This window comes from Aspergillus multicolor, assembly GCF_047715735.1.
Source record: "Aspergillus multicolor strain CBS 133.54 unplaced genomic scaffold BDW74scaffold_1, whole genome shotgun sequence".
Taxonomy (NCBI): domain Eukaryota; kingdom Fungi; phylum Ascomycota; class Eurotiomycetes; order Eurotiales; family Aspergillaceae; genus Aspergillus; species Aspergillus multicolor.
This window is the reverse complement of record NW_027395952.1, coordinates 328,619-355,605: the sequence shown is the minus strand read 5'-3', so window position 1 is coordinate 355,605 and position 26,987 is coordinate 328,619. Positions and strand designations below refer to the sequence as shown.

At 51.9% G+C, this 26,987-nt stretch overlaps 13 protein-coding genes across 13 annotated transcripts; 6 read left to right on the top strand and 7 right to left on the bottom strand.

Moving 5' to 3' along the window:
* The first annotated feature begins 355 nt into the window (after positions 1-355).
* BDW74DRAFT_141479 (tRNA (adenine-N(1)-)-methyltransferase) lies at positions 356-2,000 on the top strand. The gene is made up of 3 exons (XM_073722558.1): positions 356-524; positions 602-757; positions 834-2,000. The coding sequence occupies exons 1-3, from the start codon at positions 386-388 to the stop codon at positions 1,907-1,909; spliced, it is 1,371 nt and encodes a 456-aa protein (XP_073589334.1). The 5' UTR covers positions 356-385; the 3' UTR covers positions 1,910-2,000.
* A 22-nt stretch (positions 2,001-2,022) lies between these two features.
* On the bottom strand, positions 2,023-5,419 carry BDW74DRAFT_141478 (CCR4-Not complex 3'-5'-exoribonuclease subunit Ccr4). Its single transcript, XM_073722557.1, has 3 exons — positions 5,269-5,419; positions 3,806-5,200; positions 2,023-3,749 (listed from the first exon to the last, which is right to left on the bottom strand). The coding sequence occupies exons 2-3, from the start codon at positions 4,857-4,859 to the stop codon at positions 2,578-2,580; spliced, it is 2,226 nt and encodes a 741-aa protein (XP_073589333.1). The 5' UTR covers positions 4,860-5,200; positions 5,269-5,419; the 3' UTR covers positions 2,023-2,577.
* A 62-nt stretch (positions 5,420-5,481) lies between these two features.
* Positions 5,482-6,207, bottom strand: BDW74DRAFT_141476 (uncharacterized protein). Its single transcript, XM_073722556.1, has 2 exons — positions 5,749-6,207; positions 5,482-5,689 (listed from the first exon to the last, which is right to left on the bottom strand). The coding sequence occupies exons 1-2, from the start codon at positions 5,933-5,935 to the stop codon at positions 5,610-5,612; spliced, it is 267 nt and encodes an 88-aa protein (XP_073589332.1). The 5' UTR covers positions 5,936-6,207; the 3' UTR covers positions 5,482-5,609.
* Positions 6,208-6,306: 99 nt separating this feature from the next.
* On the bottom strand, positions 6,307-8,745 carry BDW74DRAFT_141474 (uncharacterized protein). The gene has a single exon (XM_073722555.1). It carries the CDS (start codon positions 7,625-7,627, stop codon positions 7,367-7,369), a length of 261 nt encoding a protein of 86 aa, XP_073589331.1. The 5' UTR covers positions 7,628-8,745; the 3' UTR covers positions 6,307-7,366.
* A 229-nt stretch (positions 8,746-8,974) lies between these two features.
* Positions 8,975-10,838, top strand: BDW74DRAFT_141473 (class I SAM-dependent methyltransferase). Its single transcript, XM_073722554.1, has one exon. It carries the CDS (start codon positions 9,353-9,355, stop codon positions 10,568-10,570), a length of 1,218 nt encoding a protein of 405 aa, XP_073589330.1. The 5' UTR covers positions 8,975-9,352; the 3' UTR covers positions 10,571-10,838.
* On the bottom strand, positions 10,787-11,292 carry BDW74DRAFT_172078 (electron transfer flavoprotein regulatory factor 1; the record flags this gene model as incomplete). The annotated part of the gene is made up of 4 exons (XM_073727439.1): positions 10,787-10,838; positions 10,984-10,996; positions 11,047-11,190; positions 11,247-11,292. 4 exons carry the CDS (start codon positions 11,290-11,292, stop codon positions 10,787-10,789), a joined length of 255 nt encoding a protein of 84 aa, XP_073589329.1.
* Positions 11,293-11,639: 347 nt separating this feature from the next.
* Positions 11,640-12,962, top strand: BDW74DRAFT_685 (thioesterase family protein). Its single transcript, XM_073733447.1, has 4 exons — positions 11,640-12,056; positions 12,149-12,152; positions 12,275-12,444; positions 12,500-12,962. The coding sequence occupies exons 1-4, from the start codon at positions 11,703-11,705 to the stop codon at positions 12,854-12,856; spliced, it is 885 nt and encodes a 294-aa protein (XP_073589328.1). The 5' UTR covers positions 11,640-11,702; the 3' UTR covers positions 12,857-12,962.
* Positions 12,963-13,326: 364 nt separating this feature from the next.
* BDW74DRAFT_655 (FKBP-type peptidyl-prolyl cis-trans isomerase) lies at positions 13,327-14,243 on the top strand. The gene is made up of 4 exons (XM_073733379.1): positions 13,327-13,704; positions 13,772-13,792; positions 13,901-13,942; positions 13,997-14,243. Exons 1-4 carry the CDS (start codon positions 13,469-13,471, stop codon positions 14,022-14,024), a joined length of 327 nt encoding a protein of 108 aa, XP_073589327.1. The 5' UTR covers positions 13,327-13,468; the 3' UTR covers positions 14,025-14,243.
* Positions 14,244-17,062: 2,819 nt separating this feature from the next.
* On the top strand, positions 17,063-20,708 carry BDW74DRAFT_634 (putative ubiquitination network signaling protein). Its single transcript, XM_073733342.1, has 2 exons — positions 17,063-19,134; positions 19,194-20,708. The coding sequence occupies exons 1-2, from the start codon at positions 17,406-17,408 to the stop codon at positions 20,519-20,521; spliced, it is 3,057 nt and encodes a 1,018-aa protein (XP_073589326.1). The 5' UTR covers positions 17,063-17,405; the 3' UTR covers positions 20,522-20,708.
* Positions 20,709-20,761: 53 nt separating this feature from the next.
* On the bottom strand, positions 20,762-21,827 carry BDW74DRAFT_141451 (flavin reductase family protein). The gene has a single exon (XM_073722553.1). It carries the CDS (start codon positions 21,580-21,582, stop codon positions 20,896-20,898), a length of 687 nt encoding a protein of 228 aa, XP_073589325.1. The 5' UTR covers positions 21,583-21,827; the 3' UTR covers positions 20,762-20,895.
* Positions 21,828-22,249: 422 nt separating this feature from the next.
* On the top strand, positions 22,250-22,741 carry BDW74DRAFT_172073 (mitochondrial 54S ribosomal protein bL31m; the record flags this gene model as incomplete). The annotated part of the gene is made up of 1 exon (XM_073727438.1): positions 22,250-22,741. One exon carries the CDS (start codon positions 22,250-22,252, stop codon positions 22,739-22,741), a length of 492 nt encoding a protein of 163 aa, XP_073589324.1.
* Positions 22,742-22,910: 169 nt separating this feature from the next.
* On the bottom strand, positions 22,911-25,159 carry BDW74DRAFT_628 (sorting nexin 1). The gene is made up of 6 exons (XM_073733323.1): positions 25,034-25,159; positions 24,921-24,980; positions 24,373-24,851; positions 23,939-24,319; positions 23,288-23,890; positions 22,911-23,233 (listed from the first exon to the last, which is right to left on the bottom strand). Exons 1-6 carry the CDS (start codon positions 25,065-25,067, stop codon positions 23,081-23,083), a joined length of 1,710 nt encoding a protein of 569 aa, XP_073589323.1. The 5' UTR covers positions 25,068-25,159; the 3' UTR covers positions 22,911-23,080.
* Positions 25,160-25,457: 298 nt separating this feature from the next.
* On the bottom strand, positions 25,458-26,597 carry mde1 (methylthioribulose 1-phosphate dehydratase MDE1). Its single transcript, XM_073722552.1, has 3 exons — positions 26,287-26,597; positions 25,739-26,214; positions 25,458-25,684 (listed from the first exon to the last, which is right to left on the bottom strand). The coding sequence occupies exons 1-3, from the start codon at positions 26,419-26,421 to the stop codon at positions 25,573-25,575; spliced, it is 723 nt and encodes a 240-aa protein (XP_073589322.1). The 5' UTR covers positions 26,422-26,597; the 3' UTR covers positions 25,458-25,572.
* Between the last annotated feature and the right edge of the window lie 390 nt (positions 26,598-26,987).

Sequence of the window (26,987 nt, the reverse complement as noted above, 5' to 3'; positions counted from 1 at the left end):
GATCCGAAGAGCTAGTAATATCGAAATATCGAATATTGCATACCTAATGGTGAAAAATGGTGGTGTTGCGAGTGTAAAGAAGAATGTCTATCCAGAGAACAGCGAACCGCCCAGGAACCCAGGAAACAAAAGACGCCCAAGCAAGGCAGCAGGCTATTTCCTGAAAGACGTCAGTTAGCCCCAATTTCATCATATCAGAGATCGCAGGCTGGGTCCCTGCGGTACCTGCGGATCTTCTCCATATCAAACGCGCCGTTCAGAAGCCGCTCTGGACTTGCGGTGGAGTCGCCAATCCCCATCCCGTGATTTTCATTCCCGCCGCCGACATTTTTCTCCGCGAACCTCCCCGGCTTTTGCATTTCGAAGTCGGCATTGAGATCGAAGAATGGCGCGCCTGTTGAGGTCCCTGCGGAATATCTTTGGGGAGAGCTCGTCGTCGTCGCCAGCAATCGCGCCGCCAGCAATTCCACGTGCTCTTCCGCGCTCCCCGCGGTCGATTGCTCCGGACTTTTCGCGCTTTCAAGGTACCTACCGCTCTCCTACAACGCCTTCAATTCGCGCAACAGGCCGGACTGACATATCTATATCCGTCCGATTGCAGAGGGTGACCGACTCATAATCAACAATGTGAAGAAGAGACAGCCACAACTAACGGCGCCTCTGCGGAGAGGCCACAAAATCGACACACCCAAAGGGAAGCTGGATCCAGAACATATTATCGGCCGGGGACCTCGTGAAATCGTCCCGACAAATAAAGGTATGATGCAATGACCCGTATTTCTGGATGTCTTCATGGAGAAAATGATAGCTAATGGCATAATGTCTTGTTTCAGGGACGAAATTCATAGTCACGCTTCCCACCCTCGAACAATACGTCTCCCTTACTCCGCGCCATGTCACGCCAATCTACGGCAAAGATGCCGAGGTCATCGTACAACTACTCGACTTACATGTTGCACAACCCAGCGAAGGCGACGGCAGCGATGGCCCTGCACCGCTGCAGATCCTCGAATCCGGAACAGGCCACGGCGCCCTCACACTCCATCTATCCCGCGCAATTCAAGCCGCCAACACCCTCCCACCTCCGATCCCAAAAGCCTCGCAAATAGAATACCTCGAACAACCCCCCGAACAACCAAGCCCAAGCCCAAGCCCAAGCAAAGAGACAAAGCCCACCCGAGACCCCAAAGCCGAACCAACCCCAGAACAAAAACAAGCAGCCGCCGAAGAACAAGAAGCATGGAACGCCTACCGCGCCACCCGCAAAGCCATCCTACACACCGTCGAAGTTCACCCGCATTTCTCAAAACACGCCGAGAAGCTCGTGCGCGGATTCCGCCGGGGTCTCTACGCCGGAAACATCGAGTTCTACGTCGGCCGTGTAGAGACCTGGATCGCCGAGCAGACCAAGACGAAACTCGAGCCCTTCCTCACCCACGCTATTCTCGACATGCCCTCTGCCCACCTGCGCATTCCGCATGTTGCCCCTGTTCTCAAGCCGGACGGTATCTTAGTTGTTTTCATGCCCAGCATCACGCAAATAACGGAGTGCGTCAAGTATATCCGCGAGCAGGGAATCCCGCTCGAGCTAGACAAATGCATTGAGCTGGGGACCGGAATCAGCGGTGGACGGACGTGGGATGTTCGATACGCGATGAAGAAGTCCAAGGCTGATCCCGGGTGGGATAGCGCGAATGACCTTTCAAGCTCGGAGGGTACGCTGGAGGAAAGTGTTGCCGTTGAGAGCGAAGGCGAAGAGGCGGCGGTAAGGGCGTCGGAAGCGCAGACCGGTGAAACGCCCAAGGAAGAGCCCGTCATTGTTTGTCGGCCGTTGGCTGGGCAAAGAATCGGGGCTGGAGGCTTTGTGGGTGTTTGGAGGAAGTTGCAATTCTCCTCGGCTTCGTCATGAGGGGTCTTGCTTTTGATCCCCTGTACTATAAATATAGACACTGTATACTACGAGCTTATAGACTTGTAAATGTATAATAACATGAAAGTGCCATCATGACCGGAAGGCACCACCTAAACTACAGGGCACAGCTTGTACGCAGTAGACGGCACTGAAACAGTAATCACAGCGTGACCGTGTCTCAAGATCATCAAGTTATAATCAAATCCTAACACATACCTAGAGTACCAAGAGCGCAAGAGAAAGCGAAAGATAAGGTCACTTGACACCACGCCGTTGACTACTCACTTTCCAAGAAGAAGATGATCGACACACAGGTTTCGACTGACTTGATAGCAAAACCACCTCCAGCCCGCTGCAACACCAGCACTACCACGAGCACCGACAGCACAAACGAGACGAGACGTAACGAAAGAAAATATAAAAGACAAGAGGAGACGAAGCGCGCAAGCACCGATAGGAGAAACGGAACGGACATAATACCGCAGACATCAACAAAACAGACAACAGCGCAAAAGCCCCCCAAAGCGTTAGAAAGTAGAAGAGAAGATTCCGAGATAACAAGACAAGAACAGGAATAACCGGGCTACACAAACACCAGTCTTCGTAAGATTCGACATGACATGCTCCGCTCCCATGTTAAAGAACAAAACACCAAGCTCACCAGCTCAGTTCCGTTGCGGTCCAAAATCTGCCTCCACAACCTTGCCCTTTTTACCTTTAACTGAAAACTCCGCGAACAATGCGATATGATCACTTGGAAAATGATAGTTAGGGAACCCAGGCACCCTTTGCAGATAATCCTTGTCCACCTCCCCTAGCAACCCGGACACATGCACCGTATTCGATGTGTACCAGATGTAGTCGAGGATATCCTTGAAGTCTGGGGTGTAGTTGGTAAAGCTCAGCTCACCAATGGCACCGTACGCCGACTTCAGCTTGAAGGGATGCGTCATGCCGACTCGACTCAGATTTCCGTACATTCGCTTCTCCAGCTCCGGATGCTCTTCGACCAGCCCTCCACTCGCGATAACGTTGTACGCCGCCGAACCGGGTGACGAGTTGAAGTCACCGCACATAAAGAGCGGAATTTGATCACCGCTGGCATACTCTGCGGACGGAGCGAATTCGGGCTCGGGCTGTGCCTGTTCGCCTTGGGCGAAGCGGAAAGCACTCTTGTCCGTGCAAGCGGGCCATTTGGCGTACTTCTCTGAGTGCTTCGTAATTTCCTCCATAAGGATAGCTGTCTGAATCAACTTGACATCCTTGAAAGCGGGGTCCCAATAGAGATGCGCGTTGACGATAATGAACCGAGATCCAGTTTGCCGGTTCTCCAAAAACACGATAACAGCAATGTGGTCTTTCTGCCAAAGTCGGTTGTAGATGTCGTCTTGTCCCTTAGCATCCGGTCTCCTTACCGCCGTCTGACCAAAGTTGATCACCTGCTTGTCGAGAAGAATGAACTTGGAACCCTTGAAGAAAGTAGCACATCCGTCAACTCCCTTGGCGTCCTCCTCCTGCATTCCCATGGCCCTTCCTCGTGGCCAGTATACACCCTTGTAGTCGCTGTAGGCCAATTGCTCCCTGAAGAACTCGTTGTAGCTACCTTGGTCAATTTCCTGAAGACAGATAATATCCGGGTCATGAGCCCTGAGCTCGTTGAGTATAGTCTCTCTCCTGAATTCCCAAGATAGAACGCGGGCGGGCGCATAGCCGTAGTGTGATTGAGTCGCGGAGGAATCGCAAAGGGTATTGTATGAAAGGACGGAGATCTTGTCTGGTGAGGTAGTGGCAGTATCATCAAGGACGAGCCAGTCTCGGCCGGGCGGGGGAACATGGACTTCTTGGATAAGTTAGTGAAACTTCATTGTGAGTAAAGGGTGAGGTGTTACGGACCTGGCATCTCTTCTTTGAGATACTTGATGAGCGCCTTGGTGCCCTCCTTCATAATCTGCGACTTCAAAACGTCCTCCAACGGGTTACCTTCAATTCCCAGAATCTCCAGTCGGTAAAGGTATCCCATCTCATATGGAAGGGTACGGATGTTGTTGTCAAACAGGAGGAGCTGCTTCAGGTTTGTGAGCATGCCGATTTCCTCTGGGAGCTCGGAGAGGTCGTTGCCGGACAAATCCAAATGGGTGAGCTTCCGTAGTTGACCGATCTCCGGGGGAAGCACTTTCAGTTTGTTGTGAGTGAGGTAAAGTTTTTCCAAGAAATCATATTTGAACAGTGATGGCGCCAGGGCGCGAAGGCCTTGGCCGCCGAAATCCAGCGCAGTCCAGCCTTGCTGCCGTGAGGCAGTTTTTGTCTTCCCAACACCATTCTTGTAATTGACCCCGCTCTCTTGAGTATCCGGTTGGCTGGGCGCGATCTGAATGCCCTTGGTCTGCTGTGCTACAGCCCGGGCATAGTAATGAGGTGAACTAGCCTGTCGGGATTCCGCAGCCAGCTGAAGTTGCTGTTGCCAATGTTCGTTCATGGACTCATCAAGATCTTCGTCAATGTTGGTGTGCGTCCCATTTTGAATGTGACTAGGGGTGAAGTGTGGGGTAGCGGATGCCAGAGCCACGCTGGAGAAGTTATGCTGGTGGCCGACATGCTGAGGGGGCTGGTTGTGGTGGGCATGGTGATGTGGTTGCTGGGCGGGGTGCGGGTGGTGTGTCTGCGTCTGAAACTTCATCTGCATGCCAAACCGCTGGTGGGCCTGGCCACCATTCATGATGACATGCTGCTGTTGGTGTGTTTGGCTGTACATCGTGAAGGGATTGAGAGCAGCTGCCGAGCCGAGCGGGGGCGATCGCGAGGGGGAGGGAGTTTCGTGGTTGAATTTCAGACGTCCAGTCGGGGAACCGGTGCCGTTGCGGATAAGGTGACGTTGGTGAGGTTGTTGCGTTTGAAAGAAGTATTGCCCGGCCCCAGGCTGCTGGAACCTGTAGGTACCATCTGCCATTTAACGTGGCAGACGAGACCCGGTGTTATAATCTTCAGAGGAGGTTTCGGAGCGGAACCGAATGGGGAGCACGGGGGAGACAGCCGTAGCAGGGGAGTGAGGAGGAGTCGGGGGTCGGATACGGTCTCTCCTTCTCTTCAGCATGGGGTCCTGGAATGGAACCACCCCAGAGAAAGCGACTGCAAGATGGACAAGTAGAGCACTGTCCCACACGTAATTTGTTTCCGCCGCACTAGTCTCAGCACAGGCTGGGGGATCGAAAGGTCTAAAGATCGGACGGCAGGCCGGGGTTGGGCGAACGAGTCACGGCAGAGAGAGACGGTGGGCGGGATCACAAAAGCCTAAAGAATCGGACGTTAGACGGGCTACCCAGATAATTGACGGGGAACAAGTCAAGCTGAGCGCATACAATAAGGCAATCACACGATAAAGCAATGACGGTACTCGCCAGTCGAGATGGGTTCTTGTTCTTTGCTCGTCCAAGATCGAAGGCGGGAGGTTCCAGGCTGGAGTCACGTGTGCAGCATCGGGACGCTGTGATTCGCCACGGGAATCCCAAGAGATCAAAGACCCTTCAAAGCGTAAAGCTTGGAAAGGCCAGATTTCTACCCAATCTGTTGGCCGATTATTGACGCTCTGGTCTCTCCCTTGATTCTCCTCCTCAATAGTATAGACTTCATCAACCCCTTGAAACATCTGCAGACAAAGGAACGCGGCATGCTCTAGAACCATCCGTGGGACCTCCTTGGGTCAGTCGACTCGTCGAATAAATGCTCTCTCTTTACCCCTATAAAAAGAAAAGTGGCTGACCACCACATTTACAATCCTGAGTCAGAAGCACACCTTCAATGCTCATGGCCATTGTTCACCTGTGCTCACTTTGCAACAGAGACGTGCCCGGCCATCATATCCCACGCCTCTTTTCCTGAAGTATGACTCGACAACGATTCAAGCGCCCAGTGGATGCTACAAATAGATCCTATCGCTTTGTTTACAGTAGACCTCGTGCTAGCAAAGATTCTACTGTAGCATTTCACGCGGGCTTGGTAGGTGGTTGAAGTGTGGGAGTACAACATACTCAGTGGTATGTGGAAATGGTCATGACTTCACTACCTACGCGAGCCAGGCGACCAAGACAAGTATGTAGGGCAAAGCGAGAGACTCTGTACAGAATGAGACCGTCAGCTCCTAGCCACTCACTGCTCGTTATCATCTCTGTTATCTATATGTTGTTGTAAGTATAGGATAGGGTCAGCAAGCACAGGGAACAGAGTCTCTCCTCTCATTGAACAAATAGATTCAGTGTAGGTCCTCTATAATATAATTTCAAAAGAACATCCTAGTATTTGAGTTCACTTGCAATAAAAACTCAATCTGTTATACAGTTATTCTTTTTTTCCAAAGCACTGCCGCTAGATATTCAAAATATATACAACCACATTATGGGGTCAAGAAGCAGAAACAATTTATTACTCTATCGAGCAAGTGCGAAGGTGCAAAACCAACATGGTTAAGGCTATCAAGACGTAGTATTGTCAGGGATATGGTATAATTGTTGATATTCCAGGCCATCATACTTTGCCCGCAAACAGACCCCGCAAGCTACATATCAGTATATACTCCGCGCTTACCCTATCTACCAACTAGCTTATCGGCAGCCGGTATTGTCCAAAAAGCATTTGATAGGCTTCGGGTCCCCTAGTCCGAGAGTATAAACCCTCGAACTGCTTGACATCGTGTAACGAACACCGGTTTAATAGGAACAATTCGTCTTATTTAAGGCACTCTTAACCCGTCATCGGGTGTATGTATCAGTTAGCACCGTATACTAGCTCTCATCAAGCCCGCTGAGATCCACTCAGGTACTGAGGACATCGAACTGCCCCGGGGCCTACTGTAATTTGATCTAGATCAGATTGTCACCTTGAAAATAGATACTACCAACATGTCTTGCCCCCGGAGGAGTTCTGAACGAGGTAAGAAGAGAATAAAGCCCAGACGAGCTGACCATATATCACAAAAGCCATCGGAGAGAACCCCAAGCTTGCGCAAGGCATGAAAGCGCCGGATTGGGCTCTAGAAACGACACTGGATTTCATGACCAGTAACGCCATTGGGAGATGGATCCTCTTCTGCCCTTTCCCTCTCATTGTCGCAAGCAAGGGCGCTGCCGAAAGCGCAACGCTAGCCAGAGCAACGAATACCTATTTCGCCTCAATCAGCGACCAGTGGCCCACATGGTTCGGGTTCTTCGCTACGCATCCCTCGGCTGTTGACACGGTCCGCTGAATCGGAGAAATAAGGAACGCGCCGGACATGTTCAAGGCGGACGATGTCGTGCTTCTCACCAGATATAACGACAAGTAACTGGGCCAATATCCTGATTTCGAGCCAGTGTGGAAGAGTTGAGTAGTCGGGCGGCGGTTGTCTTCACTCACGCCACTATGGAGGACATCAAGAACTCTATCCACGAGCCGTTCACAGTCCCACGGGTGTTGATGTAGTGGTCACACGAGAGAACACACGCCGCCGTACATCTGATTTTGACAAATGCTCTGCGTCCTTGCGCGGCAGATTGTCAAATAATGTTGTCTCATGGGGGATGCAATTTTCCATTTGTGGCTGGTGGAATCGCTGACAAGTTTGTGCTGAGGTTTGCCGTCGAGGAACATGTCCTGTACGCTATCGACGATCCCGCTGTGAGATATGTAGGCGTCGCTCAACAGTGGGGGACTGTAGGTAACGATGCATTGACTACTGCAACGCATAAGAACGCGCAGGCTCTGTTTCCGCACCTGGCGGAGTAGATATCCAGGCCACGGTATTACCTATCCACGGTCGGCTCGGGTTCTCCGGGTTTGAGAGCTAAATTGGCGCTCAGGCTGTAGCAAAGAGATCAATACGTAATGATCGAATGAAGGATTTGGATACGCGGCCAAGACCGACAGCGAAAAAGAAATACGTGATAGGTAGGCCATCCTCATTGATGAGCTTAGAATCTCGACCAGTCACGTCTATACCTGTGAGGCTCTTCGATACCGCATCCGCTCGAGGTCAAAGCTCAGGCTCCAGAGCAATGATAACCCGGAACCCTGATGGAGCTCAAGGACGCTTAACTGGATGGAGACATCTGTGCATCATGCATAAAGCTGATGCCCAATGATTGTCTTTGATCTTAAAGCCATCAGGAGGCGGCAATGCGTGTTCATGTCTCATAGATGATGGATTGAGTCGGTTGATGGCACCTCAGACTGCCAGAGTCTCATGATCCATAGGACGAAGACCCGAGTCGAGGCGCGGCCAAAATGTGGTTCGGGTCGGTACTGCCGGGTGAGGTCCCATCGCCCTCAAGGTTATCATGATATGATGATGTCAATCACTTGAAGCTATTGCTATCTTACCATGGTATTCTGATCGTTCCAATTTTCAAGTTCGGAGACTGCCTGGTTTCTCGAGTGTAGCGTGCATTTCTATGTCCGTTTCTGGATCCCTGTTGCTCGACGGCAAAACCGCCACTAGTGTGGTGTACCTACGTTAGCCACAGCGCGGCAAGGAAACGACTCCGAGGAGGGGCGGAAAATTCAGCCCGAGTTCCACAGCACAGCGACAAAGTCCAGCATGCAGGCCATGCATAAGCCCTGAAAAATGAGATCCATCCAGACTGTGTAGGCTTTTTTTTGAGGATGGGAGCGCGAGAGTAGATAGGTGGAAACGATGGTGACTTGGTATCATCCCGGACGCAGATCTAGGGTATAACCTTGCTGTTGATAAAGTGTAATGCAAAACTGGGTTCTGAACATCTTATGCAGCCGAGATTTGTATGGGGCGACTTGCAAGGGAGCAAGGCTTATGAGGATGTGGGGAGTTGTGCGCTTGGGGTTAGACCGAGAGGTGAAGAGTGAACTTAGGGAAATCCTGCCGTGACGCCGTCAAGGAAGGATCTGTCCGTGTCTGGATGAAGCGTCCAGGGCCAGTTAGTTGACTAGCAGTGTAGCAACAGAGTTGAGACAGGCGAATTGCTTCGAGTAACATGCGTATTACATCTCAAACCTTAGCCCCTATCTTTGGAGACTGATGGTTTGTGGAAGAAACAGAGTCATACTTAGCGGTAGGCCCGAAATTTCGCATGGTAGCGTGTCTGAAGTGTCTTGCCCCCTCTCGGAGCGTCTCCATCTGAGATCAACTCCTTTTCCATGGGTTCGTCTGGTCTGGCCTCGATCAGTCATAGTGCACTGACTTGTTCAACCACTCGCACCCCGCCGCTCTTTTCTTTTTCTTCTGCATCTCTATTATTATTCCTTTTTCTTTGTCCTCCCTGAGCTATCGATAGATGCTTTCATTGTGCTCGCGTGTTTTGTCTACAGGACAATGAATATCCCTGCAACGGCTCAGGCCATTCTGTGAACGAATTGAAAAGCACCCTTGCCATGCGCAAAGTTTCTCCCCGACCTTCTTCTGCGCTCTTCACTGAGAACGCTTGATACTGTCACAACATGGACATGATGTCGGTAGCTCTTGGATCTGGGACTGGACCCTTCAACACGGGCTTGTCGTCAACAGCGTCCGGCTCCGACCTGCATTCGACGCATTCTGCGGTCAGTTCGGCCCCATGGGCTGCAACATCCTCTTCCTCCCTCGCGTCCCTCAACGACTACACCAACTACCCTTTGATCCGACAAGGCGACCGTACCTACCTTCGCGATCCCGAGAACAACTACCCCCTACCATGCGACCTCGCCGAGATCCAGCGCCAGATACTGCGCTCGCTCATGCTGATGCGCGTCTTCGGCGGCCCGTTTTGCAACCCATACCTCGCCGACAAGGCGCCCAAGAGAGTTCTAGAAATAGCGTGCGGCTCCGGTCTCTGGTCGAGCATGTGCCACGACTATTTCGCTCGGCGCGGCCATCGTGATGTCGAGTTTTATGGTATCGACATTGTAAACGTCGCGCCGGACCTTCGCAAGAACGGTGTGAATTGGCAATTCAAGCGGCACGATCTGCGCAAGTCGCGACTGCCCTTTCCAGACGATTATTTCGATTTCGTTTTCATCAAAGACGCCGCCATGTGCCCTCTCAGCCCGGCGCAATCAGCACATGGTTTAGCCGAACCCCTAAGGGTACTAAAGTCAGGCGGTATACTGGAACTTTGGGATTCCGATTCAGTTTTCCGCTCGTTGCTCCCTAATCCCGCACCCGCTCGCAAGTTAGCATCAAGGGAACAAGATACGGCGGACGTGACTGCGACATATACATTTTCAGCTGCGACCCCTTTCACAAATGCACAGAACAAGTTTCTTCAAAACTACAACTCCTGGATAGCGAAGGCTTTTGACCGTCGCAAACTTACCACCTTGCCATGTGCCACGATCGGTCTCGCTTTCAACTCCGAAGTTGATGTCCTAGGCAAGGTCGAGAGTCGCCGAATCGCCATTCCTCTAGGTGAACCCCGCTGGGAACGGGAAGGCGGAAAAGATGGCAGCGGTCCGCGCAAACAGCTGACCAAAGATCAATTGTCCATCCGACGAACAGCTCTTCTGACCGTTATTCAGATGATCGAAGGCATGGAACCCATGCTCATGGAAGCCAGCGGTAAGAGCAGGGACGAATGGGACCGGTGGTGGACTGCCATGATCAGTGACCTCTTCCAGAAAGGAGGCCTCGCCAACGGAGAGTGCTTGGAAGTGAGCGCATGGTGGGGCCAAAAGAAATAAGCCATTGGCAAACCGAAAAATAGACAGCATTATTTGGACTCTATAGGAGTACTTGGTGTTTTGATAAGGACGACAAGAAGGAACGACAAAAGCGCAGCGCAGCAACCATTGCTCATGTCATATTGGTGATACCCCGACTCGGTTTGGTTGATATTGTTATTGTTCATTCGGATCTATATTCCCACGACGTTTCTGCACTACTGCCCATGGTTGGTATTATTTGTTTTCATAGCGCTCCTTCAACGCTCGATACCGTTTTAGATAGTACCTGTGTATTTGTTAGCACCGATTCTCGGCCGCACACATCCCGGGTCTGGATGATGATATGATATAAATGACAAGATTGGATACATCAAGCCTTGCGCAGCGTAAACGAAGAGGGCCGGCAATCGTCAAAGTCGGGACAAACTTACAAAGCCTCGATCTCTGCGTAATTGTGTTAGCAACCAGTGCAACAGTGCGCCGGGAAAACGAACCTTTCTTTACAAACTCCGCTCTAGCGATGCCCTTCCGAATGTCTTCCTCGTTCTGGAGATGACTTTGACCTGAAAAAGCGCGATGCAGTCTGGTCCGGAAGTAGTCATAGCCCAGAGGGTACTCGCGGCCCATAAAGAGCAGCTCTGCGATTCGAGATCAACGAAAGCATGGCAGACTGGTTATGAGATCAAGAACAAACCCTTGTATATGGTGATGACTTGCCGTCTAAGCTCTGGGTTTGTCATTGCTTCTCGATGTAAAAGTGTGATAGGAAGAGGAATTCCGATAACAAGAAGAAGTCAGTGCGGGCCCGAGCAGATGTTTGCTTTCTTTCTTTGTGAAGTGGAGGTGACGTCGTACAGGCCAAACAAGTGTTGAATCGCTCCTGACAGGGCCGGCTACCAGAGACACAATGATGGATATCCCAGCGATAGCTAGCAATGTCTTTCTCATTAATTGGCCTCGGTAAGAACTTGGTCACTATACGAATGGCAGGTTGTCCTCGGAGCCTATGTACCTTGAAGCTCGAACATTGGGGAGTGGGGTACATAGCCGCCGGTCTCTAACTCCGTCGCGGTCGAGCTCCCCAGGCCCCGGCTGGAGCTCAATGGACCAGAACCCATCAACGCTCTAACATCTCATACCACCGCCAACGATGATACGCATGCCTGCTCTCCGAAGCCAGCGCCTGGCTGCCTCTTTCGAAACACTACGATCCGCAGGCCTCCGTCAATTCTCAATCTCCCCCCAGCCGAACAATGCCCAGCCGCAAGCACCGAGCTCCAAGCCGAAACCCCACGACATCGACCCACGATGGCTTACTATGACAAAGCGGCGTGTGGGGAGATGCATGATGTTTGGACTGAAACCGCCCCAGATCCAGGAGGCTGGGGAGCTAATGCGCCAGATCGCCACGGACTGGCGCGAGCTGATTGCGGGCAGTGAGGGCTATTTGACGGATGCTACAAGAAGGGGACTGTTCAGGCAAAGTGTCGCGTGGGGTGAAATGGTATGTCTATGAGTCTGGACTGTCTAGGTACCCATGCAATTGCCTAGGCATATTCATGCTAACGTGTAATTAATTGCTGCTCCGGGGTGTAGGATAGTATGGTAAGACCGCACGACTCCATATTCAGCAACTGATTTCTGACTGATGCGTGGAAAGGGTATCTATATCCTCTCTTTGCCTGAGGCTTGAGACTCCGAAGCCCTAACAGTGTGCTACAGGCCATGTCAACAACGTCACATATGTCCGCTACGCCGAAACCGCACGGGTATACTTCACCCGCAACTTCGCCATGCACATCGACCCAGCGCATAAGACCGAGTGGATGAACCTCGTCAGCAACAGGGGCCTAGGCATCATCCTGCGCAGCATCAAGATCGACTACAAATTCGTATGTCCCAACAGCGGCCAGAATATACACTCAGCTTGCTAACACTCAACGCGAGCCCATGCAATACCCCGACAAAGTAACAGTCTACCACAAACTCGTCCACGACCCCTCATCCTCCCAATCCTCCCAGTTTGCATTCCACCTTCAAGCCATGATCATCTCAGAATCCCGCCAGCGACCTGCCGCTCGCGTTCATGAGGACCTCGTCACGTACGACTACAAGCTCGGCAAGAAGGCGGCCATCCCGCCGTTCTTGATGGACCAGCTTAAGGATACGTGGAAGCGACAGGAGCAGGCCAAAAAGGAATGGCAGCAGCGTATCCTGGATATCGAGGCCAGGGTCAGGAGGTTGGAGGTTGAGAGCTGGGATCGTGAGGACGCTGTTGAGGATATGGGGTCGGCGAAGAATTAGAGCCATTCTCGTTTGCGGAGGACCTTGGTATAAGTGACAGGCATATAAAAACGGATGAGATTGTGCTCACAGACGAACCCTGCACTATATACCATCTGTTGGAGGAACTGGATTGTTCTAGACTATACCTTCAGGCCGGTATATGATCGCGATGCTATCTCGCTGAGGACAGCTGTGTACAACGTGCTTATAAGCCCAGCCGGGCCTTGTCATGATGCCAGGGATGATGATTGTACTACTCCAGGTACTCCGGGACCGTATCTACTTGCTGATGTTACACCTGCATGCTGTCCGACCATGGAGCAAGAGATGGTACCTGAACAATAACAACCGCAACGGCTTCCAAGCAAGACATACCCTTCCCATATACCTCAGCATCTCTACCCCAGAGTAAGAACACACAGACCCCTCCCCAAGCATCAGCACATCCCAAAATAGAATAAACTCCAAGCACATGCCCATCCCAAGCTCATGATTGGCTTCTAGACCTGAGTCACGTGACATCGCGATAAAAACCCCTCCCCCACACTAGCTTTTACCCCTCCAAGCTCTCTTCTCTTTCAGACCATCAATTCATCTCCCTTTCTCCAAACAACTCTCATATCAATCACAATGGGTGTCGAAGTCGTCCGTATCTCTGCCGGTGACGGTGTCAACTTCCCCAAGAAGGGTGACACCGTCAGCATGCACTACGTCGGTACCCTCGCCGACGGCAGCAAGTTCGACAGCTCCCGCGACCGCAACGACGCCTTCGTTACCAAGATTGGTGTCGGCCGTGTCATCAAGGGCTGGGATGAGGGTGTTCCCCAGCTCAGTCTCGGCGAGAAGGCTAAGCTCATCTGCACTCCGTAAGTTCTGAAACCGATGGGGTTTGGTGAAGATGGACAGATTGCTAACTTTGATGCTTTCCGTCAGTGACTACGCCTACGGTCCTCGGTGAGATACAGTTACCTGTCTCATTTCCTCGGCGAAACCCATCGGCGGCTGCTTTGGTGTCGAGGTTGACTCGTGTGGTTTCGTTTGCTGACTTTTTTTATTTCTCAGTGGCTTCCCTCCCGTTATCCCCCCTAACGCTACCCTCACCTTGTGAGTCCTCAATCCTGGTATATCTGTTTGATCACTTTCTAATGGCCGAACTAGCGAGGTCGAGCTCCTCAAGATCAACTAAATGTTGGATTTGGTGAAGCCGTCTTGGTGGCTAGGCAAAATATCCGGCCCATGGCAGAGGCGGTCCTGTCTGTTGTAATCCGAGAAGATAATGCTTTGGCCGCGTTCCCTTAGCTTAATTTGAAGAGCAAATTGTACCGGTCCCTCAATCAGTCACCACTCTGCAATTCGTACTTGTTTCCAAGTAGATCTTGTGATAAACGCATTCCCAACGCAACATATGGACAAAGCCATCTATCTGTCAATGTCATGTCGGAGAATGCAGCGCAACGACTTCAGCTCCTTCGAGTGAGAACCTGCTGAGCGTTCTTGCAGGGCTCGCGGGAGCCTGAGATAAACAATGTCCTCCCTAGTCGCAGGTGGAAGGCTTATAAGAGGCAGCATCCAGGACGGCGTCCATACAAAGTATGTCGGCCCAAAGAGGCCACGTTATTGTCCATGAGGCGAATGAATGAGCAGCCACTTATCCCCGGCGTATACCTTGAGGTGTGTTTGAGATTGATGTCCAGTGAGGTACATAGCCTTCCCAGCAATTGGTGTGGGCCATGCACAACGTCGGCCTCGCCTTCCGCTTCAAGCGGATCGAGCTGTTCCGCTGACCGAGGTAGTCTAGGCATCGCCATCTTTGCGCTAGCAAAGCTGGTTAGATCTCGAAGTTCCGGCCGAGGTAGAACCTTAGAGAAGGTGATGGCTGGCCAAAATTCCGTGTTGTTGCGAAAACTGAATCGACAAGCGTCCTGCTAAGATCAAAGCAGTAAAAGACCCTGGCTCGGCCGCTCACAGAAACCTCAGAATTGGGGCTGTCATCGCAGCGAGTTGGTCAGCTTGGAGGCCGGACTGCACGGTCTGATTTGCAGTAGATTAGATGAGAGAAATATCTGGAAACTATCGTATTTTCAACGGCATCGAAGCTGGGATGTTGAGGTCTCCAGAAGTACTTAAAAGGCAACGTGAGCCAGGGTCTTTCCGACCGCCAAGCAAAGTGGGTGGGGGCCGGGATGATCGACCGTTTAGTCCGGCTTAGCGCCAACCCCGAATCCACCGCATGAGGAAACTTTTCTAAGGTTCGGATATCCCTGGTCCTGGGTTCTTCAGCCTTTCAGCACCGACACGTTTTCAGCATGTTTCTTCTCGCTGCGGCCGAAACGCTAAACTCAATCACGGGCCATGCTTCATCGTCCCAAAGAATTGCCAACCGGCCCTGCAATCATAACTGTGGGTTGCCTCAAGTCATCACGCAAGCCTTCAGCAGAGGCTGCAACAAATGAAGGACGGGCAGGTCGAACTCCAAACAAACCAGCGTGAACTGCGTCGCATCATATGACAAGGCTTGCGGGGCAGATTTGCCGACACAAATGTCCCGGTTGGACCGCACTGGTCGATCATTGATTTTGATTCCGGCCATGCCCAGATTGTCCAACGAAGAAAGCCCCCAGGACAGGGATCATGAGTCTGACAAAAATGCACGCAAATTCAACGGCCTCCCAGCTTTGGAGCCATGAGCGCTGTCTGTCCTATTTCAACTGGATATAGGAGTTTGTTCTTAACAGAAGCCTTTTCCTAAGACTTGATGTGGGTGTCACATGGGTGCTGATATGTGACGACTCCACCGAACGCTCGAGAGATCGATATCGCTTTATGGCCTGCTTCGCCGCTCTTACATGAGATTGGCCTAATTTGATAACATACAGCCCTAGTCCGTGAAAGAACCGCCCTAATCGAGAGGTTAGCGGTTTAGCACAACGAAACGGGTTCAAACCGCGGGAGACCATCTCGATCGCAACACGCAAGCCGCCTGTAAAGATTTCGAAGCCTTTTCGGGAGCATTATTGACGATCTGGCAGTCGACCGGTCCGCTGATTTGCCGCATCTCCGTCAGACGAACGGAGGCAGGTGAAGCTGACTTCAGCTTATCTGGTCAAAAGCCGTAATAGGCCGTGCTGTCAAGCAGATATGTGCACAAGCAATAGAGCGACTTTGTATTGGCTGGAGACTCGAGTGTTCTGTTTCAGAAAAAGTTTCCCTGCAGGCTGGCCTCGAGTCCATCCACAGAGCATCGTTGTCTCTATACCCCGCACCCCAGAGCCAGCCAGCTAGAGACAAGATCGGCGGATCATCCTCACGCAGCCTTGCATCTTGGACGATACAGGTAGGCGGGGGATATATGCTGCATTTCAAACGCCAACTGTACGCAATGGTGGGTGTAGCTGATAAGAGCATCTCGGCGAGTTCAGCCTATAAAGTCTGGCCTTCAATCACACTCTTCACCCTTAGCTTGCAAGCCCTGCAGAGGTAGATGGTCATGATTGGACTGTTGGCTTTCCAACGCCGACAGGAGCGGTAGGTCTAATGGGCAGTTATGTAGATAGTTCCTGCAAGAGGCAAAGACCGATACCTCAGATTGGCACCGTGCACCGTGCAGCTATACGGAGCGTGTTCTGGGTTGCGCCTGCTTAACCCAAGTGGGACAAGCGGCCAATTAAGAGTATGGCATGATCTTGAGCTCGCTAGCTCAAGGAGTAGCTCGAGCTTGCGCTGCTTTTTGCTTCATACTCTGAGAAATTGCCGGAAAGCTGGAAAGCTCCTGAAGAAGACGGCTAACATCAAGCCAAGGACGCCATCGACGGGAGGCCGGAATGCTGGTCCTTTGCAGGAGCCAAGTGTCAGCCTCCATATCGACTATGCCTGCAGCTCATGGCCGGGCTATGAAGGCTTCCATTACAGCTCTGTAGAGATAGAGGGCGATGTAGTGATTCTTGTTCCATAGAGCTAGACATAATGTTGTCCATTGGAATCTAAAAATAAAACGTAGCACTGGGAGCACCGGAAGCAGTTTGTATGCTGAGACTGTAAAGTCGTATTCGTAATTCAGCGGATGTGCCGGCTAATATCTACACTCTCCCAGTTGCCGTGACAGTACCATGACGACAGCCTGCCTGCAACGTCAGGCCACGGACCCGTTGTTGCCTTACTCTGACGATCAGTTTCCAATTCTTCGTCTCGTCTTTTCCTGCCGCCTCTTCTATCCAGACCCGACCAGGTCGACCAAATCTCGTCCACGTCCATTTTTCCTCTCCTTCTTCTCCCCTCTACACCCCAACACGGCACGTCTTATCCCCTTCAGCTTTTCTGTCTATCTTATTTTTCGAATTCTTTCTCTCTTTGATTTTCGTATCTTCACTTGCGTGTTTTCTCACGTTTCTGCCCTCCCTTGTCATTCACTTTACAGCAGAGACTCGGCCTCGATTCTCGTCCAATCCCTCTTCTGCCCTTCCCCGCAAACCCTTTTTGGAACTGTCTTGACTTCATTTTCCACCTGGTCCAAGTCCTTGGCTGCTATTCGCCAAGCCGACTCGGACCTGGTTGTTGGGTTCCCTCGTCCATGCCACGTTCATCGGCTACGGCTAGGAAGAGTCATAGCAATCGACAAGACCATGGTGCTGGCAGTTCTGGGAAGAAGCCGAACAAACAAAAGTCAAATGGTCATCTAAACTCGACTTACAACAGCGCCGCTGGATCCGAAACTGGTCCATCTTCGCAGGTCGACTGGCCATCGCATCGTTCCGGAGATCAATCGACCGCGACTACCGCGAAATCTAACGGGACAATCGATAACTCGAAAGCGGACAACAACGGACGTAATCAGCCGGGCGGGTATGCAAAAGGGAATGCCGACATGTCTTACGGGCAGACAAATGCTGGTGTGGTGCCGAACGTTGGGCTCGCCGGCCAGGCTTCACGTCGTACGGATAAGTCGGTCACTGGGGCCAAGCGGACAACTTCGAATGCGTCCGTGAACCCGTTCCAGTTGGCGTCCACCATTCTCAGATCGTGCCCGATGTACGACACCATTGCCATTCTGATATTTCTGCTGCAGCTTCCGCCTATGGTCCTTACTCTAGTTCAATTCCTGTTTGCATCCTTGACTTTCATGCCTCCTAGCGGCACCGCATCTGGATCCTTTACCTCCAACTTTGATATCTTTCAAGGTCCCGCCGGAACCCCCTCCCTCGGAACGATGATCGCGATGGACGGTTTCTGCCTGCTTGTTTGGGGTCTTTTCATGTGGACATGGGCCCAAAATTTCGCTCTCGACCTGGCTCATGTCCAAGTTGCCATAACCTTGGGCGGAGGTGGTGCAGGGAAGAATGGAGGCGTTAACGCATTATGCGTGGGTATTGTTTTGATTCTGCATCTTATTCGAAGCAGAGGTATACAGGATTTTGTTGTTGGTCATCTCGTTTCGGCCAAAATCATCAGCCCCGACTTCCTATCGCAATATTCTTACCTTATGCCCGCCGAATTTAAGCGCACCGATTCGCAATCGTCCCCGAGTTGGATCCGGAGCTTGCTTGCTGTACATATATTGGCCCAGGCGGGCACTGCCATGGCGAGACGATCGATGACTAAAAATCGGACCCCGACTCCGTCCCGGTCAGGGAAGCGGGTGGATACGGAAGCATCTGCCGGATCTCAGACTCAGATCGATTCGGCGTTTGAGTCTGCTGCCAGCGTCTCTTCTTATCTGGGCCCCGACAGCCAGGTTATCAACGCGACGCATAAGGATGGTAGGGATCGTTTGATTTCGGCAAAAAAGCGACGAAGGCAGGCAAATCAAGTCCGGAGCCGCCAACCTTTCTGGGCTGCACTCGCGAGCACAAAGGTGACGGTTATGAGGGAGTATGAACATTCCAGGGCCTTATCAAAATCTACTAGAGGACTTGCAACAACGGAGGACGATCTTCAGGGCGTTTCTTTGGACGATGGACTTGTTTGGATTACATACGTGGATAGCTCGATGATCAAGTTCGCAGCCGGAGATTTTGCATCTTCGGACGACCATTCCGGGTCAGGTGCTTGTGAATCCGGGTGTGCAAACAGCGAGGATACGGAACCGTTTTACGTCTGCGTCAATGGAGCGCCATGGGCAACGGCCATCATCACTAAAGAGTATGATTCTTCCAAGGCGTCTAATACAATTTACTGGCGAGGCGAGATCTCGGGTCTCGCCCCTAATTGCGCCTACACATGCTCTTTTGTTAAAAGCGATACGGATGATGAGATTTGTGCCATGAGTGTCAAGACCCCCCCAGCCAATGACGCAGAACAAGGTAAGCTATTCAATTACTTTTCGACCCCCTCAAATTAATCTAATGTCTCGCTTCAACAGCCAATTCGGTTCCAACCCCTCCGCAACCCTCGTATCGACCGTCTTCTCCAACCACGACGCTGAAGAACTCCATCATCAATGCCGAGGCAAAACTGAACGAAAAGCGCGCTCGACTTCGCAAGGCCAAGAATGATCACAAGCTCGCTATCTCAAAGATCAAGAAGGAGCTGGACAACTACACCAATCGCCTCCAGAGCGGTACGGATGAAAACCGCCAGAAGCAGCGCTCACTCCAGCTGGAAAGGAACATCAAACAAACCGAGGAGGCCACCACCGCTCTCCAGAACCAAATCAACAACATGGGTAATGTTCCGGACGAGGAGTATCAGGAATGGGTTGAGCAAAAGGCTAAGTACGAACGTGAATTGGAGCTACTCAAGTCGGCCAAGGCAGAAATCACCGCTACGCGAACCGCCAATGCTCGCGATTTGTCGTCGTTGGAGTCCGAGTTGAATTCCGCCGCGCAAAGGCGCGAACGTCTCCAGGGACGCCGAACCAGAGTGAATGAGCAGTATGAACGGATTATCTCGGCCAATGCTCAAGGCCTCAACGAGCGAGAGCGCCGCGCTGCCGAGCAATTTGCCAGGGAACAGGATCAGTCCAAGTTGGAGTTGAGTTTCAATGAACAGTTCGCGAGTATCTCCCAGTCAGTGCAAGACTACCAAGCGCGTACCAATGCGCTCTGGCAACAGTGTACCGCTGTCGAGCAAGCCCTCCAGCAGCAACTACTCATGGAACCCGCTCCCCTCACCCCTGAAGGCGAGCTGCCCGGTACGAGTACCTTTAGCGACGCGCCCAGTGTGCCTTTAAACACATTGGCGACCAATATGCCAAGCCACCGCACTCTGCTCGGACAGACCTTCCCTCCGCTCAAGTCAAGTCCTCTGCAGCATTATGCGTCTCCAATCGGAACTACTTCGTCTCATCCGACTAGCCCAATCGCCGCTCCGTCCTACAACCCATTCTCGAGCTCGCCATTCGGCAACGCGGCCTCTTTTCTCGATCCCGACTTCATCTACCGTGACCGTTCGTTCTCGAACCGATCCGCGCGCAGCAGCTTTTACGGTACCGACTTCCCAGATGTGACGACGAGCCGCCGTGTTCCCTTTGGCGTTGACCCCTTCGAGCTCGGCAACGAAAAGAGACGCGGTTCCGGATCGGACAGCACGCCCATCAACGGTCCGTCAGGCCTGCGTCCCATCACCAGCCCCTTTCAACGAGTTGCCAGCCGTACAAGCGAAACTGGTAGCGCAGGAAGCGGAGGAAGTGGTAGCGGTAGCGGTAGCGGCAGCCCTAGCTCCGCCCGTGAAGGTGACAAGGGAAATTGAGTGGAAGGAGTCAAATGCCAGCAAAGTCGATCAAGTGTTGCATTTCAGCGAAGAAAAGTATTGGAGATTGGTTCTTAGACCCTCGCCTGTCTGTTCATAATTGGTCCTTGGACATGGTTCGGAATGTCCGCGAGTCGTCGTTCTGGTTGTGGTTATATAGCTTACCATCGCCAATGGTCTATAGATATTGTGCTCGTTGCGTAGAGTCACATCTTATAGTTTTTTTGCCGAAAGAAAAAGATTTTGGTTCTGGCGCTTCGCTATATACACTCTTCTCTTGGCTCTATCCTAGTAATTCCTCATGTAGTTCCGAATGATCTCTATCTATACTACACTGGAGCCTTTCCCAAGGCTTGATCTCTAGACACTGGTTATTATACCACCTCCTTCCCCATCTCCCAAAACTTGGTGTTCGCATATGTCAGGCACAGTTCCTCCGACGGGATGTCAACATTGCTGGAGGTGCCAGCACTGGAGCTAGTGATTGCCCGGACGATCGTTCCAACCACAATGGTATGGTCGTAGACATCGACTACGCTCTCCGGGAGTAGTCGACACTCGAATATAAACGGAAAAAGGCTAGATTCTGTCCCCGCTTGGGACCTAGATGTGTCGGTGCCTTTTCTCTTCCGAAGCATCGGCAGAGGCGGTATTGAAGGGCCCTTGCCCTCTTTAGCACCCACAGCCTCCGGCCCGGTCTCTAAAGGAGATGAAGACTTAACCCCCACAAACTCAAACATCCCCTTCCCCAGCGCAAGGTTCTGATTCCCGCGCGCAAAGTCCCGCGCCAGGCTAGCGGTCGCTTGATCCGTTGCCAGCAGGTGTACCAGGAATCTGCCGGACGATAACAGCGCATGTAGTGTTTCGGATGGTCGGCGCACGTTGAATGAGATTACGGGTTGTGGGGTGAGTGTTACGGTCATGAAGGAGGAGACTGTCATGCCGCGGAATTGGGAGGTGTAATTGGAGGTTGAGGGCGTGGCTGTGGGTGATGAGGGAGAAGTTGGCGGGTTCGGATCGGTGGAGGTTATTATGGCGACTGGGTAGGGGACTCGGCGCATGAGGAGGCGGACTTGTGTGGAGAGGGAGGTCTGCTCATCGTCGGAGTTGGTGGTTGATGATGGGGTTGCCGTCGGAAATGGCTTGGTGGTAAGGGTTCGGCAGAGGCATTGCTGCGATGGGTATTGTGATGTTATCGAGAGTCGGGATTGCGCATGGATATATCGGCTTTCTGGTTATCAGGTCAGACTCTCATCCTCTAGTCCGGGGTTTGGCAAACAAACCTCTACATGGCCATGACCTCACGCGCCGCGAGGCAGCTAGTAGAGCCCGGGAGTGGAGGAGCTTCATCCCGACGATGCAGACACAGGGGCTAAGGAAATACTCAATGATAACCAATCCAGATCGCCAGTAGACATCATGAAAAAAGCGACAGGCCTCAATCACATTAGCATTCTGGCTGCGTCATATCTCTTAGTGCTATCTCGGAGAAGCATGGCGCTCCGAGCTTTAGAAAAAGTTCGGGATGAATGCTGATCCGGTTCCGACCAGATTTCTCTCCGGAGTGTCGATGGCCCATACAAGCATCTAGCAGGAAGCGCACCCAGTCCAATCGCATCCGGACCGTCTCGAGTCCAGGCAATTCAATCCCATATACCCAAAGAACTCGACTCAGTCAGACAGAATATCCAAAGCCAACCGGGCAAATTGATTACCGCACCGCAAACAATGTCCCTCCACACCACCCTCCGCCGCACCGCGGCCTCCCCTCTCATCGCGCAAGGAACCACAAGCACAACCTTCATCTGCACACAATGCCGACACGCTACACTACTCCGCCGCCCGAAGCGCCCCTACACATTCACACAGCTCATTACGCTCTCCGACGGCAGCACATTCACGCACCGCACGACCAGCCCTCTCCCCGTGTACCGGTCAACAAGGGACACGCGCAACTCGATCATGTGGAACCCGACCAGCAATAAACTGAGGAACATGGAGGACGACGAGGCCGGACGTTTGGCTGCGTTCCGAGCGAAGTTCGGTCGCAACTGGGATGCGACTGCTCCTGCGGCTGAGGAGGGTGCTCAGTCGGAGAAGGAGAAGGAGGAGGCTAGGCTAGCGGCGGCGAAGGAGGCTGAGGAGGAGGATGATAACCTGTTGGATCTGATTAGTTCGTTTGGGCAAGAGGAGGCTGAGTCTGGGAAGAAGAAGAAATAGATGGTGGGAAGTGGTGTGATTGCGTGACGTGACAGGAAGATATCCATTCCCTGTTTACTGGTTTATTTGGCTGGGTTGTATTCTAGGCTTTTGTACAGTATTATAGCATTATCAGAATTTATGCATCAAGTTCAACTTTTTGTGGTAACCGGCACAGTGTACCTTGCATTAGGGACTTTGGAATATGGAGTATCACGGCCATGTAGATGAAGGTTGATTGCGCACACAGAATTCGCCATAACATAAATCATGATAGCGTACACACGAGTAGAGGGAAGATAGAAACAATAATTAATATCCGCTGCTTGTCTTTTGTACAGAACAAGGAAGAAAACGACCTTATGCCTCTTCAGATGCGAATGCTGCGCCGGCATCCGACGGAGCCTCTGGCGCCAACTCGGCAGAGGCGTTGTGCTCATCTGCGGGATAGAACGGATTGCCGTCCTCGCCCGCATCCAACTGCAGCAGGAATGTTTCCCAAAGCTCAATCAGCTGCACAAGTTAGTCAAGTCCTCGTCGTTGGCTCGGCGTCTTAGGTTCACTAACCTCTTTTTGTGCTTCAACGGCACTTTCTAAGAAAGTCTCCACACCGGACTTGAAATCTTCCACTTTCTCCTTCTCGAATCTCTGCAGTTCGTTACGCATCAGTCTGCCCATGTCCTCGAACAGCAGCCGCGCCTGGTGAACCCGCCTCTCGGCGTCAGCCACATCTGCATTGGCTTGGTTCAGACGGTCTTGCTGGGATTTCCCTTGTCGAAGAAGCTTCTCTTGGCTGTGCTTGCGTTTCTGTAGTTCTGATTCAGCATTATGCCAGCTGTGGTAGGCCTTTTGTCTCTGAGAGAACGCCATCTTGACGCTCCCTATCAGGCGAAGATATTCATCGATTGTGATTCCGAGGGTCAGCACATCCTGCTGTGCTTGACGGTCATACAGTTCTTTGATACGTAGCTGGAGGTCCGATAATCCGTACAGGGGACCAGAGAGGACAGGGGACAGCTCGACGGCAGCTAGTGACTGTATTGAGGTTGAGAATTCACCCGCAGCTTCTGAAAGGCCCTTTCTCTGGGCCACAACCGAGTCAATGGCCTTCATCAATGCCTTGAGTTGATTCTCAAGGGCATCGAGGTAAACCTTTCGGTCATGGAACCACTTTATCACAATTAGCACGAGAGCTCAATATGGGGTTCTGTAACTCACATCATCATGCTCGATAAACTTCCCGCCGCCGCCAACGCTGATTCCAAATGAGCTGAACATACCCTTGCTCTGACCCAGGTCTGGTTCCCTGTTCTCCTTGTTCTTGACATCAACGTTGAAGGCCTCGCTCTCAAGGAAGATCTTGAGGTCGCCATCATGTTGCAGGATAGGGTGAGCGGCGATCTTGTTCAGCATGCGCTCAAGAGCAGCTCTTCTTGACTCCACGAAGTTGGTATCAAAGCGGCCTACTGCCTGCTTCTCCGGAGGAGGAGGCACAACCACACCGGGGTTGTTACTGTGCAAAGAATTGTAAAGCCAGAGGAAATCGCGGTAGCGCCGGCTAACAGTGAATTCGGGTTGTCTGTAAGCTTTCGATGTCGTCTGCAACAGAGTCAACTCGGTCGCCCCGGGCCCAGCGGAGAATAATAGCCTACCTTGGTCCTAACCTGGTACACGATGTGGCTACTAGTCAGATCACCAACTTTGTGCGGGTCGCCGACGGAGATGTCAAATGTAGGGTGGGCAGCTTTCTCCACGCTGACGCTTGGTTGTTGCTGTCTCTGGGAACCTTCAACGTCGCTCGGTGGCTGTACCGGTGGAGGGTTCCTAAAGCCCGTTCCGTCCTCCTCCAGGTTTACTGAGTCCATCATACCGGCCGCGCTGGACGCTTGAGATGTAGATGAGGTCGGGCGCACATTGCGGCTGGCGAAAGTTTCCTTCTGCGGCGGCACAGGGGCTTGTTCAAGGCCAGTCGGGCTGCTTTCTGTAGGCTTGTCGCCGAGCGGACCTAGCGGATCAATCGCGTCGTCAACTGCTTCGAGCTTCGTTGCTTGTGCAGTAATCTTGCCCCTGCCTCGGGGGCCTCGTCGAACTGTCGAACGGGGAGCCTCTTGCTGTGTTGATTGGTTCTGGGCTACGTGCGTAGGGTGATTGAGTTAGCATACAGAGTCCGGCGAGCATGTTGTCTTCGTTGAGAGCATACCGGTATCTTGGTTTTCAGGCTGTGGCGCACTGGAGTTGTTGGCCGATTGCGAGGGCACATCTGCATCCCGGGTTAGCTATGATGCGACTGTATGGTGACTGCTTGCTGCCTACCGTCCCATGGTGAGTCTCCGGCGTCCAAGTCCATGACTGATTGGAACTGAGAAAAACAAAGGGTATAGTACAAGTCTAAAAAATCAAGAATCCGACGAGCTGTGCGATTGAGATTGCAAAGCAAATGGGATCTGGTGTGGACTGGATTTGGAGAGTCGGAGATCCCAAGCAGGCCAGATTGGTTCATCACCGCCCGCAACTAGTGGGCTTCCCCGCTAAGCTCGAGACATCATCTTTCACGTCTACCCATCTACTTTGGGGAGATGCAATTTCGCATTCTCTGATCTTCTTCTCGGAAGCTCACTGGTCTCAATTCTGTTCGATATAACAAACCTAGAAGTTCAATACTACTGGATTATAATGTACACCCGGTAACTTTGAATCTTGAGCGCATATATATTGTTGCACGTGGCTGGGCTTCAAGGCATGATATCATCAAAATCATATAATTCTATGTACACGCTACATACATGGTTTCCACACTCATATTCTCCTCATAATTCCGTTAGTGATTGCTTTGGCGGCAGATTGTGCGCTGCCTATTTGACCCATGGGATACCAAGCTTGTGCATCTCAACAGCCAGCTGGAACAAGTAGTCCAGACTCTCGCATTGGGTCTTCGCCTTTGCGACATTGTCGCCCCAAACGTAACTATATCACATATTAGCCTTTGATACACTCAAATATGATGCCGAGGTAACTCACATTCCGTGTCTCCTGACGAGCACAGCGTATGTGTCCGGGTAGGCATCCATGGCTTTCTCCAAGCTTTCGGTAAGATCCTCCTCAAAGGCAGTGTTTTCGATGATCGGGATTTTGAGAGTGTCGAAAAATCCTAGCATGCCTTTACCGGGACCCTTGGGAATACCCTTGATCTGCTCGATATTGCTGATTTCAAAGCAGCCCTCCGGACCCTTCTCACGCTCAACCAGGAGGGTTACCAGGACCGCCCATTGGGAGTGTGTGTGAATGCAGCAGCCCGCGCCACGCTCGAATGCAGCAAGGAACAGTGGGGTGCAGGCGGAGGGCTTCAGCTCGAGAGGCTTGCGGATGTACTTGCGCTCAGAAGGAGGATACTTGGGGGTGGGGTACTGCAGGACGAAGATGTTGTGAGGTTGCATCAGTTCCTTTTGCACACCCGACGGGGCAATGAAGACATGCTCTCCATGGCGAATTGAGGTCTGGTCGAGATAGTCAGCCAGGTGTGTTGGAAAAGGTAACGGAGGCGCAATCGGAATGCGACAGGCACTTACACCACCGCCAGTGCCAGTAACCCAGCCCCAGTTGTAGAACTTGCGGCAGAGCTCAGGAATGAGGTTAGACGGGTGCTCTGGGTCGTCGGACTGGACCAAATGGTCATTGTTCTGGTGCTGGACGTCTTGACACATCGTAATGCGATAGCGGACTGCGGATATGATCGGTGCAATACTGGTACGGTAGGTTGCGGGGAATTCAGATAGCTGTCAGTTACGGCAAGGATTCCTTGAGGGTGTGTAGTTCTGCGCCTTTATCCAGACATGAAAGCGACCCCGAACAGAGAAGAGAATATGAGAGTCAATCAGAGAATCAGGGATGGGACATGGAGGGGTTATACAAAGTGCCGCTATAAAAATTATCGGCGATTGCCAATCGGGACCCCACTTGTCGCCTTAACATTATCGGCCGGACCAATTGGAATACTCAATTCTTGCACCTCTCTTGTGCTCCGGCGGTTATTCAAGCATGTCGTTTTAATAAATTAGGTGACTGTGGTTTGCTGTATGATGCCACTATGCAATTTTACGCCCGCAAGGAACAATATGTGAATATATACTCCGGCCCTGCTGCAGCTGGTAATCTGACAGCGTATCGGTGTGGAGAACAACTAAGAAACTCGAGACCAACATCAATGATATGTTCTTTGAGGCTGTTTTAATCAAAATAACAGTCGAGACCAACCGCCTGAGCTTTCCCC

What these genes read in the sequence shown, in the direction of transcription:
- BDW74DRAFT_141478 (XM_073722557.1), bottom strand. Translation starts at nt 4,859, where the DNA reads ATGGCAGATGGTACCTACAGGTTCCAGCAGCCTGGGGCCGGGCAATAC. An exon ending in TCTCAAAGAAGAGATGCCAG is followed by an intron (nt 3,750 to 3,805) that starts GTCCGTAACACC and finishes TTATCCAAGAAG; the next exon opens with TCCATGTTCCCCCGCCCGGC.
- BDW74DRAFT_141451 (XM_073722553.1), bottom strand. Translation starts at nt 21,582, where the DNA reads ATGCGCCGAGTCCCCTACCCAGTCGCCATAATAACCTCCACCGATCCG.
- BDW74DRAFT_655 (XM_073733379.1), top strand. Translation starts at nt 13,469, where the DNA reads ATGGGTGTCGAAGTCGTCCGTATCTCTGCCGGTGACGGTGTCAACTTC. An exon ending in GACTACGCCTACGGTCCTCG is followed by an intron (nt 13,793 to 13,900) that starts GTGAGATACAGT and finishes TTTATTTCTCAG; the next exon opens with TGGCTTCCCTCCCGTTATCC. An exon ending in CCTAACGCTACCCTCACCTT is followed by an intron (nt 13,943 to 13,996) that starts GTGAGTCCTCAA and finishes TGGCCGAACTAG; the next exon opens with CGAGGTCGAGCTCCTCAAGA.
- BDW74DRAFT_628 (XM_073733323.1), bottom strand. Translation starts at nt 25,067, where the DNA reads ATGGACTTGGACGCCGGAGACTCACCATGGGACG. An exon ending in GCCTGAAAACCAAGATACCG is followed by an intron (nt 24,852 to 24,920) that starts GTATGCTCTCAA and finishes CTACGCACGTAG; the next exon opens with CCCAGAACCAATCAACACAG. An exon ending in TGTACCAGGTTAGGACCAAG is followed by an intron (nt 24,320 to 24,372) that starts GTAGGCTATTAT and finishes ACTCTGTTGCAG; the next exon opens with ACGACATCGAAAGCTTACAG.
- BDW74DRAFT_634 (XM_073733342.1), top strand. Translation starts at nt 17,406, where the DNA reads ATGCCACGTTCATCGGCTACGGCTAGGAAGAGTCATAGCAATCGACAA. An exon ending in AGCCAATGACGCAGAACAAG is followed by an intron (nt 19,135 to 19,193) that starts GTAAGCTATTCA and finishes TCGCTTCAACAG; the next exon opens with CCAATTCGGTTCCAACCCCT.
- BDW74DRAFT_141479 (XM_073722558.1), top strand. Translation starts at nt 386, where the DNA reads ATGGCGCGCCTGTTGAGGTCCCTGCGGAATATCTTTGGGGAGAGCTCG. An exon ending in GGACTTTTCGCGCTTTCAAG is followed by an intron (nt 525 to 601) that starts GTACCTACCGCT and finishes GTCCGATTGCAG; the next exon opens with AGGGTGACCGACTCATAATC. An exon ending in AATCGTCCCGACAAATAAAG is followed by an intron (nt 758 to 833) that starts GTATGATGCAAT and finishes GTCTTGTTTCAG; the next exon opens with GGACGAAATTCATAGTCACG.
- BDW74DRAFT_141476 (XM_073722556.1), bottom strand. Translation starts at nt 5,935, where the DNA reads ATGTTGTACTCCCACACTTCAACCACCTACCAAGCCCGCGTGAAATGC. An exon ending in TATGATGGCCGGGCACGTCT is followed by an intron (nt 5,690 to 5,748) that starts CTGTTGCAAAGT and finishes TGTGCTTCTGAC; the next exon opens with TCAGGATTGTAAATGTGGTG.
- BDW74DRAFT_141473 (XM_073722554.1), top strand. Translation starts at nt 9,353, where the DNA reads ATGGACATGATGTCGGTAGCTCTTGGATCTGGGACTGGACCCTTCAAC.
- BDW74DRAFT_141474 (XM_073722555.1), bottom strand. Translation starts at nt 7,627, where the DNA reads ATGCGTTGCAGTAGTCAATGCATCGTTACCTACAGTCCCCCACTGTTG.
- BDW74DRAFT_685 (XM_073733447.1), top strand. Translation starts at nt 11,703, where the DNA reads ATGATACGCATGCCTGCTCTCCGAAGCCAGCGCCTGGCTGCCTCTTTC. An exon ending in TCAAGATCGACTACAAATTC is followed by an intron (nt 12,445 to 12,499) that starts GTATGTCCCAAC and finishes ACTCAACGCGAG; the next exon opens with CCCATGCAATACCCCGACAA.
- mde1 (XM_073722552.1), bottom strand. Translation starts at nt 26,421, where the DNA reads ATGTGTCAAGACGTCCAGCACCAGAACAATGACCATTTGGTCCAGTCC. An exon ending in TTACTGGCACTGGCGGTGGT is followed by an intron (nt 26,215 to 26,286) that starts GTAAGTGCCTGT and finishes TATCTCGACCAG; the next exon opens with ACCTCAATTCGCCATGGAGA. An exon ending in CTCGTCAGGAGACACGGAAT is followed by an intron (nt 25,685 to 25,738) that starts GTGAGTTACCTC and finishes TATGTGATATAG; the next exon opens with TTACGTTTGGGGCGACAATG.